The sequence below is a fragment of the Quercus robur genome, chromosome 11, assembly GCF_932294415.1.
Source record: "Quercus robur chromosome 11, dhQueRobu3.1, whole genome shotgun sequence".
Classification (NCBI taxonomy): domain Eukaryota; kingdom Viridiplantae; phylum Streptophyta; class Magnoliopsida; order Fagales; family Fagaceae; genus Quercus; species Quercus robur.
This window is the reverse complement of record NC_065544.1, coordinates 28,116,947-28,127,227: the sequence shown is the minus strand read 5'-3', so window position 1 is coordinate 28,127,227 and position 10,281 is coordinate 28,116,947. Positions and strand designations below refer to the sequence as shown.

Here is a 10,281-nt window from a genome sequence, read left to right as displayed (position 1 = left end):
CTCGCCAAGCGCCTGGTTTCCTGCCCCAATGCTTCACGGGGGTCCATTGTTGGAAACTGCATCCATGAGGGACCTTGGAGATGGCGAAGGTGGCTACGTGGCAGACGCACTAGGGAGAACCATGCTACTTCCCACTGACGTGGATGGATTGAGGAAAATGAGGATGCATGAGGTCTTCCTCAGTACTAAGAGATACTTGGGCATGGTAAGGCTCTTGAAACTTAAAACTTTATTAACTCTCACTCCCGGTCTGTCATTCACGATGTATTTATTTCCCTTGACAGGCTCTCCAGGCCACATATAGGATGGAGGAAGAAGTGAATAATAAGAGTAAGGCGGTCAAGGATGAACGCTCCAAACGCTTAGTGGCCGCGCGGACTCTCCAAGCTTCTGAGGAGGACCTCGCCAAGGCCAAGGCTGCCCTAACAGACGCTATCCGAGAGAGGGACAACGCCTCGGCGGGTTTGGCTAGCGCTCAAAAATAGGCCGAGGATCAAACAAAACGTTTGCTAGAAGCCGAGGATCAGTTGCAAATAGCCAAGGAGCTGATCGAAGATTTAAATAAAAAATTGGTCACGGCAAAGCATGACAAAGGTGTGGCGGAGTATGCCCGTGACGAAGCCCTAAGGGCCAGGCGGGAGGCCGAGTTTGCCAGAAACAAGGCTGAGGCTACCAAGGAAACGGCCGAGGATGATGGTTATAATGCGGGGGTAGCTGAAACCCAAGCCATCCTTAAAGCCCAGATTCCTGGAGTATGCAGGCTTTACTGCTCCCAGGTTTGGGAAGAGGCCTTGAAGCGAGCTGGGGTGGATGCTTCTTCCGATTTGTGGAAAGCGGAGAACATATTCTACCCTACAGCCATCCGTGAGGCCACCTCCACCAGTTCCATGGCTGTGAACGACCAACACGAGGAAGGGGTCACTCAGTCGGAAACCGTACAGGTCGGCACCTCTCCTGGCGAGCCGCTTAAAGAGGGAGAGCTTCAGGATGTGATTGGAACATCTCAGCGTATGGATCCTGAGGTACCCAAAGAGGTTGCTGAGCCCGTGGTTGGCACTCAGATGACTAACGCCGAAGAGCCAGCCATACCTGCCCAGCCCCTACAGGCAATTCCCCTTGTTGTGGTCCCCTAGAGCACCGACGCCGATCCTGCTCAGCCTTCCCCAGAAGGGACTGTCCTCTAAGGCACCGAAGCTGATCCCGTACCTCCTTCCCAGGATGTGGCCGATGCAAAATTAAAGAAGTAGAAACCTCGGCCAGGCTTTGTACTTGTTTTTAGCTTAACGATTAATTTGTTTCATTCTCATTTTGAAAACTTTGTAATCTGCTAGTAGATTGAACCTGTTGAGTTCGTATATGAAATTCTTTTCTTCCTTTTTCCTTTTAGTTACTTGTCAGTCGCCCTTGCCGATACTTACTATTGTTTATGAATTTTGAACTAATTATTTTAACATGTACGAGCAGTTGTGCATGCGATATATTTAGACTCATGTTTTCAGAACATTGGCTTACCTGCACTTATAGAGCCTTGAACTCATGTCCGACCCTCTTTTAATGGAGATATAGGCATCATCCGAGATGTCACGTGTAGTGTAAGGTCCTGCTTAGTATCCAGGTTTCTTTAAAGTAGTTGGTTCCCCACAGGTTTGAGTCCGAGGACCATGCAATACCTTGGTTCTGTCCAAAACTTAATTTAAGTAGTTGGTTTCCCCATAGATTTGAGTCCGAGGACCATGTAATACCTTAGTTCTGTCCAAAACTTGATTTTAGTAGTTGGTTTCCCCATAGGTTTGAGTCCGAGGACCATGCAATACCTTGGTTCTGTCCAAAACTTGATTTTGATAAGTAGTTGGTTTCCCCATAGGTTTGAGTCCGAGGACCATACAATACCTTGGTTCTGTCCAAAACTTGATTTTAGTAGTTGGTTTCCCCATAGGTTTGAGTCCGAGGACCATACAATACCTTGATTCTGTCCAAAACTTGATTTTGATAAGTAGTTGGTTTCCCCATAGGTTTGAGTCCGAGGACCATACAATACCTTGGTTCTGTCCAAAACTTGATTTTGATAAGTAGTTGGTTTCCCCATAGGTTTGAGTCCGAGGACCATGCAATACCTTAGTTCTGTCCAAAACTTGATTTTAGTAGTTGGTTTTCCCATTGGTTTGAGTCCGAGGACCATGCAATACCTTGATTCTGTCCAAAACTTGATTTTGATAAGTAGTTGGTTTCCCCATAGGTTTGAGTCCGAGGACCATGCAATACCTTGATTCTGTCCAAAACTTGATTTTAGTAGTTGGTTTCCCCATAGGTTTGAGTCCGAGGACCATGCAATACCTTGGTTCTGTCCAAAACTTGATTTTGATAAGTAGTTGGTTTCCCCATAGGTTTGAGTCCGAGGACCATACAATACCTTGGTTCTGTCCAAAACTTGATTTTAGTAGTTGGTTTCCCCATAGGTTTGAGTCCAAGGACCATGCAATACCTTGGTTCTGTCCAAAACTTGATTTTGATAAGTAGTTAGTTTCCCCATAGGTTTGAGTCCGAGGACCATGCAATACCTTGATTCTGTCCAAAACTTGATTTTGATAAGTAGTTGGTTTCCCCATAGGTTTGAGTCCGAGGACCATGCAATACCTTGGTTCTGTCCAAAACTTGATTTTAGTAGTTGGTTTCCCCATAGGTTTGAGTCCGAGGACCATGCAATACCTTAGTTCTGTCCAAAACTTGATTTTGATAAGTTTGACTACGGCGTGGGACCTTGGTTTAGGGGGATTAGCAACTCGGCCAAGCCCCTAGAATCATCTGTGCTGCTGACGCTACGAAGCGCAGCCCCTAGTTAAGAAACGTAGCCCCTAGTGGAACTTTATGCTAGAACACTATATCCGGCTGTTGGAAATGATGTAAGGGGTTGTCTGCACCCACTACCTGTGCCAGAACACAAGCCTTTCCCACAGACGGCGCCAATTGTAAGGACACGATTTGTAACGACCCATAATAGTGTTGAGTTCGCACGTAAAAAGGCCCAAACAATATCATTTATAGAACGTGGGTTTGAAAGGCTAGGCTTTAGTCACCAGACGGTGGGTTTTTCGTGGTGTTCATACATAGTTAAATCGTGATCGCCCTGGGAGTTTTTCTCCAGGAGGCGGGCTGGGAGGCTCTGGTTTTTGGCCATTTTTCCCAGCCTGTTTCTTGGGGCATTAACCTTCACATTATATAGCCCTTCTTGGTTGATCTTAGCCCTCCACTTGTTAGTCAGGCAGGTGCCTGCTTCTGTACCCGTCCCATCAGCTGTCCCTCCTTGCTTTCTGTTAGTTGCGATGATCGAAGTCACTCTGTCCAAGAGTCTTTTCTCATTAACATGGTCAGGACGCTGGCGGGTGCATTTAATGTGGAGGGGACGTATTTACCCTGAACCAGTTTTGCACCGTACCCCCACGTGGGTCCCATTCCACTCGTATCTCCTTCAGGGGGCTTTATGGGGGCAGCCTTCGTTGAGAAGTTGCTTTTTCCCTTGAAGTCCTGGAGTGCCGAGGATAGGGTCGTCCTCAGCTGTTCCCCTTGACACCTCGGCCTTTCATCATTCGTCCTCGGCACACACCCTCCTCGGCATGGGCCCTAAGCCCTAATAGAGCGCGGGCCGGATCATAAGTTTCCCGGCCCCACAAAAACCATGAACTTTTAAATCATTTCAAGTCACATCTTCAATAATCTCTATTAACTAAGAGTACTAGAAAACCTATCTAAAGTTCATTATATATATAATTGTTTTTAAATTCTTGATTGTTTTTTTATTTTATTTTATTTTTTCTTTTGTTGGACCTTGTTTTTACCGTTGCAAAAGTAACTAAATATATGCAAGAATGCCATATTTCTATAATTTTTTCCCTCATATAAATCTTATAAAGCTGACATCAAAATTTCATGATACTTAAATAATTAATTAACCACTTAAAATAGTTAATATATATATATATTTCTTTATCACATTAGTAGTCCTTTTAATTACATAGAAAAATACTACAATGTTGGTTATATATATAAAATCACTAAAAGATATTAAGAAATCTAAATAGTTATGACTAATTTTAGTAAACTCACAAATATTTAATTTTTTATGATTTTTGTGTCAATTGTTGTCAAAATGACTAAATATTTTATCCATTATTATTATTATTATTATTATTATTATTATAAATAATTTTTTTTTGAGAAAGAATAAAAATATATGCATTTACTCCAAAGAACTAATTCAATGAACTAATACTATAATGTAAATACAAACTTAATCTAAGAGTAAGCCTAAATAAATAAAAAATCCAAAGAATGCGTCATCACATAACAGAACTTTATACTTTCTTGTATGAAGTTTCTGTTTTTATATATAGATTGATTATTATTATTATTATTATAACACTAACATGTTAACATCAAATCTTAGTATATCTATTGGATGATTCCCTCAATATATATTGGAGGAATTTTTTATAGGTGACAATACACACACAAGGACTTTAAAAACTTTGCAACTTGAATGAAAATGTCATGATCAAATGACAAAATGAGGGAGCCTTCAAGTAGAAAAAATCACATATAGCATTTCTCTTTCATTTTTAGTATCATTCTGTATTATTTACATAATAAAAGAATATATGAAATTAAATGAAGTGGACAAAAACAAGAATATTTTAACAACAATAAAAAAGAAACAATAGCACTGATACAAATGATGTCACTGCCCTCTTGCAGTGATTGCAATTACCCGTGAAATGATAAAAATTGTACCTGAAATGTCTTTATCACATATATTTTTCCTATTTTATAAAATGAACTACTATTTAGTACAGTTTTTTACCGTCACCACAAAATTTGATGGATCATGTCATTTGTCTATCATTCCACTAAAAATTTCAATTTGTTTAAAATTATTGAATTAGTAATTAGTTTCTGTTTAAATTTTTTTTCTAACTTAGTAATTTTAAACAGGTGAGAGTCTTTTAGTTGAATGGTGGACCACATCACTTGTTTACTATGAGGATCTTATAATTTCTCCATGACCAGTGAGGTCAAATTATTTCACACATGATGGTAAAACTGTTTCGCATAAAAGTTAAAAGGCGTAATTACACTCTTTTCTTTTAATTATAATTTTGAGAAATGAGACTCTACCCAAAACTTAAAAATATCATTAAACATTTGTTTGACCAAATTCTATTAAAATAATGTGCACTAACCTAACTTTTGCTTAAAGATAGGTTTCCAAAATTATCCTTACTTTTAAAATTAAAATTCATTATTTTTAATTTTTAATTATAAAGTAATTAAAAATATTAAGTATGACTTTTGCTTCTTCTTCTTTCTTTCTTTTTGTTTTGTTTTGTTTTTTTTTTTTTTTTTTTTTTTTTTTTTCAATAGGGTGAGAAGAGATTTGTTGTTGTAAATCTTTTGATGCTTGACAAACTTTGTATTTTAGTTCTAAATTTATCAGTATTGTTTTTTCTAATAATGATTAAACTTTGATAAAAAAGAATCTTATAGAAATTTGATAGATCACGTCATTTGTCCATCATTCCACTAAAAAACTTCTATTTGTTTAAATTATTGAATTAGTAATTAGATTCTGTTTAAATTTTTTTTCTAACTTAGTAATTTTAAACAGGTGAGAGTCTTTTAGTTGAATGGTGGATCACGTCACTTGTCTACTATGACGATTTTATAATTTCTCCATGACCAGTGAGGTCAAACTATTTCACACATGATGGTAAAACTGTTTCGCATAAAAGTTGAAAGGCATAATTACACTCATTTTTTTTTTTTTAATTATAATTTTGAGAAATGAGACTCTACCCAAAACTTAAAAATATCCTTAAACATTTGTTTGACCAAATTTTATTAAATTAATGTTAAAAATATTGTGCACTAACTTAACTTTTGCTTAAAGATAGGTTTCCAAAATTATCCTTACTTTTAAAATTAAAATTCATTATTTTTAATTTTTAATTATAAAGTAATTAAAAATATTAAGTATGACTTTTGCTTCTTCTTCTTCTTCTTTTCTTTTTTGTTTTTGTTTTTGTTTTTGTTTTTGTTTTTTTTTTTTTTTTTTTTTTTTTTTTTTTTTTTTCAATAGGGTGAGAAGAGATTTGTTGTTGTAAATCTTTTGATGCCTGACAAACTTTGTATTTTAGTTCTAAATTTATCAGTATTGTTTTTTCTAATAATGATTAAACTTTGATAAAAAAGAATCTTATAGAAATTTAAAATATTTCATTACTAATATAAATAAAAGTGAAAATGTTTTTTTTTTTAAAAACCTCAAAGAGAGGTGCGTGTTTTTATCCTTCAGATTTAGGGTAAAGTGTTATTCCCTCAGAGAGAGTACATTTACCCCAAGTTGAAGAAAGGCATGGTAAATGTATTTCAACTGAGAGAAACGTAGTTTCTTGACTGGATTAGTCAATAAATATTATAAAGTCCTTCAGAACCCTTTTAGTGAGTAATTGTGTTGCATCTTCCCCTTTCTTCAAAGATTCCTCAACGCACTCTGACTTAAGTTTTTCAAATGACTCACAAAAATCAGAAGATTTCACCATCGTATTTTGATTTTCTTTTCTTTCAGAGAGAACCAAAAAAAAAAAAAACATACACAGAACACAAACTGCATAGAGAAACTCCCAAAAATCCTATTCTTATAGTGGAATTAATTTGTTTTTGAATATTTAAAACTCTTCCAATTCCAACTCTGATTCTAGTTCTACTCTGAAACTTGAAACCAAAAAAAAAAAAACTCTTACCGCCTTTCCTGTCTATCATGATCATCTAATGCCTAATGGTATTTTGATCTTCTTTCTTTATTTCAGAGAAAACCAAAAAAAAAAAAACACGGAACACAAAATGCATGCAGAGACATTCTTATATTGTAAAACTTTTCTTCAATCCCAACTCTGAAACCAGGGCCGGCTCTATGGTGGAGCAAGAAATGCGGCCGCCTAAGGCCCCAAGTAAAAAAAAGGCCCTCAAATTTTAACCAATAGGATTATTTATAATCAATAAATAAAATAATTTTTTTACTAGATGAAAAACAAATAAAAAAATAGAGAAAAATGCAACGTCGTCCACAATATTTTTCACAACACTTTTACAACTAATGCTAAGTAGCAGGTTGTTACAGCCTATTGTTGATGGCAAAAAAATAATTATAGTGATATTTTCAAATAAAAACAAAAAGCAATTTAAAATCTCGGATTTGTTGTAAAAAATATTGTGAATGTTGCACTTCTAAAAAAAAAAAATAATAATAATAAGAGTTTAATTAGCAAACTTTTACTAGTTTTTATCTAAATCTACCACTAACACCACTGTTTTACTTACCACTATCAATCTACCACATCAACAAGTATGAAAAATTTTGTCAAATTTTTTCTGTCTTAAAAATTCAAAAAAAAAAAAAATCTATGTAGTTCATGTTAATTAATAGTAATTTTGCATCTAAATTAAGATGATTAATTTTCGCCTTAGGCGCCTGTCTGAAACTGAAAAAAATAAACAAAAAATAAAAATTAAGCTCCCACCGCCTTTCCCATCTATCATGATCATCTAACGGTAAGTAACAAATCCTTCCTCGATTTTGGATTTCATTTCAATCATTGCCCATTTTACCCTTTCACCGTTTTTAATTTTTAAATTTTAAATCACATTCTAATGTTAGGTTTGTGGTTTTTTATTTATTTATTTATTTTTATTCTGTATGATTTATATATATATATATATATATGATGCGTCGAGTTAGATCAAAATTTTTTTTTTTAAAAATCAACTTAAATTGAAGGTAAAAGTATTAAAAAAATATAATTAAATTGGTAATGGTTTTCTTTTATTTTTATTATCATTATGTATTACTTACACAATAGAAGAATAAATGAAATGAGGGGGACAAAAAAGAAAGAAAGAAAGAATATTTTAACAACCAAAAAGAAACAATAGCACACAAAAGTGATACAATTAATGTTATTATACCCGATGATAAAAATTGTATTAGCAATGTCTTTACTACATAGATATCCATGGATAGAGATGATCAAACTGCTTCACGCATTGCTTACATGCGATGTGGTACTTAATCTGAAAATACATGCATGGTCAAGATAATGTCACAGTATATCATCTAAATAATTAATTGGAAAAGAAAAGACTCACACAGTAAACCTTGTTGCAGGTAGGGCATAGTTTAAGAACAATTGTGCATCCATACAGAAGAACTATTCATATTAATATTCAACAAAAAGATCATTCAGATCATTAAAATATATATCCGAATAAGTTGTTTAATTGAATTGAATTTGAATAATTGTCTCATATACAAGGAGTAGAATTCAATAGAAGCAAAAGCACATAAATTAAAAGATTAAGGAAAAAAGCAAAAACTTCATTAATCAAAATTTAATTTTTGAACAAACTTTTTAAATTATATATAAAATAAATGAAAATACTAAACAAAATAACTAGTAAAAACTACAGGGGAAAAAAAGTAATAATCAAACGTGATGAGATTTTAAGGAGTTGATTCCATATTTGTACTTTGGTTGGTGGTACTTCCTGCATCACCACCACTGCCACTGCAGCCATTGCTGTGTGCTACTTCTACTCTTTGATTGCTGTTATTTCTTCCCTCGTTAATGTCATTGCTACTGCCACTACTTTTGCTTTCTTCTCCTCCATTGAGAACAACTAAAGCCATGCAAAGTCGTTCTTGGGCACCAATTCGGAAAGACCAAACTTCGACCACATTACCCTTCTTAAGTTTGTTTTCTCTGACGACGCCATTCCAATTTGTTCTCAGAGCATATATGGCGTTTTTGCTCATATTCCATTTCACTAAGATCATCGTCTTGACTGTATTAGATGGCTCAATGAATAGTACATCGAGGGCGGCCTTTTTCTGACTAAGAGATTCTCTCTCTACCTCTCTCGAGAAATCTGGATTGGTTTGGCTTACAGGCATGGATAATTTACACTGACCTGGGTTCACATCAGTATCAAAAAGGGTTTTTCGAATGACCAAAACTTCTCCGGTTACACGCATTCCGTTAATGCGATTCCTGATACTCTCAGGCAAGCGTCGTGGTGGGTTTGGAGGGGCAGGCATAGCAGAAGAACTCTTGAATAACTTTCCATTACACAAGATGTGCAGTTTCTTGGGCTTAACCGCTGGCTCAGTCATAGGCACCTCACCTTCAATCAATAAAGACTCAGACGTTGATAAAACAACTTGAGCTTGAGCTTCATCATTGGCCTGTGTATCGGGTTTGGGCAAAGCCACTCGCTGAGTCCTAGGCTTCTTGGGAAGCTTATCCATGGCCAAATATTCAGTAATTTTACTTTTGAAATCTGTTTGCGGCAGATACTTACGTTTAGTAACACGGAATAGGATTAAGTCCTTAACAACCCTTTCGGTAAGGAACTGAGTTGCATCTCCTCCTTTCTTCAAAGATTCCTCGACGCATTCGGCTTTCAGTTTTTCAAAAGACTCACAAAAGTTAGAAGGTTTCTCCATGATCTTCAGAGAAACCCTACACAGATCGAACACAAAATATAGACAGAAACACAATATATCTGCAGAGAAAGAAACTGTAGAAAACGTATTAATTCTTATAACTCAAAACTGCAGAAAGAGACTTCAGCAAAACTATTCTTATATAGTTTTGGACGATTTGTTTTGAAATAATTGAAACTCTTCTTCTATACCGACTCTGATTCAAGCTACTGGGAAACTGGAAAAATAAAATAAATAAATAAAAATTAAGCTCTCACCGCCTTTCCCATCTATCATGATCATCTCACGCGCAGTAAGTAACAAATCCTACCTCGATTTCAATTAGGATTTCATTTCAATCATTGCCCATTTTACCCCCCTCTTCCTTTTCACGTTTTATTTTTTTAAATACTTTCTAATATTAGCTTCTTCTTTTTTTTTTTTTTTTTTTTTTTTTTAATTTATATGTTGTTAATCATTTATGCATTAAAGACAGGAAAACTTTTTTTTTTTAAAAGGTAAGAATACTTCTATTAGCTTAATTAAATCTTTTTGGAATACAATTTCTAAATCAGTATATAGTTCTTCTACAGTATTACCCATAACATGATTAAAATAAATCATCTTGAAATTAATTTATTGTGTCCTCCATCTTAACATGATTAAAATAAATCACTGCAATGTACCAGCCAGATGTTTTTCTCATCGATAATATGACCATACATTGTGTACATATTATTTCTATTTTT

The 10,281-nt window shown here is 35.0% G+C and overlaps 1 protein-coding gene across 1 annotated transcript; it reads right to left on the bottom strand.

Moving 5' to 3' along the window:
* Nucleotides 1-8,551: 8,551 nt before the first annotated feature.
* LOC126704902 (putative B3 domain-containing protein At3g49610) lies at nt 8,552-9,553 on the bottom strand. The gene has a single exon (XM_050403890.1). It carries the CDS (start codon nt 9,551-9,553, stop codon nt 8,552-8,554), a length of 1,002 nt encoding a protein of 333 aa, XP_050259847.1.
* Nucleotides 9,554-10,281: the final 728 nt, after the last annotated feature.

Excerpts from the sequence above, each read along its gene's own strand:
- LOC126704902 (XM_050403890.1), bottom strand. The coding sequence starts at position 9,553 with ATGGAGAAACCTTCTAACTTTTGTGAGTCTTTTGAAAAACTGAAAGCC.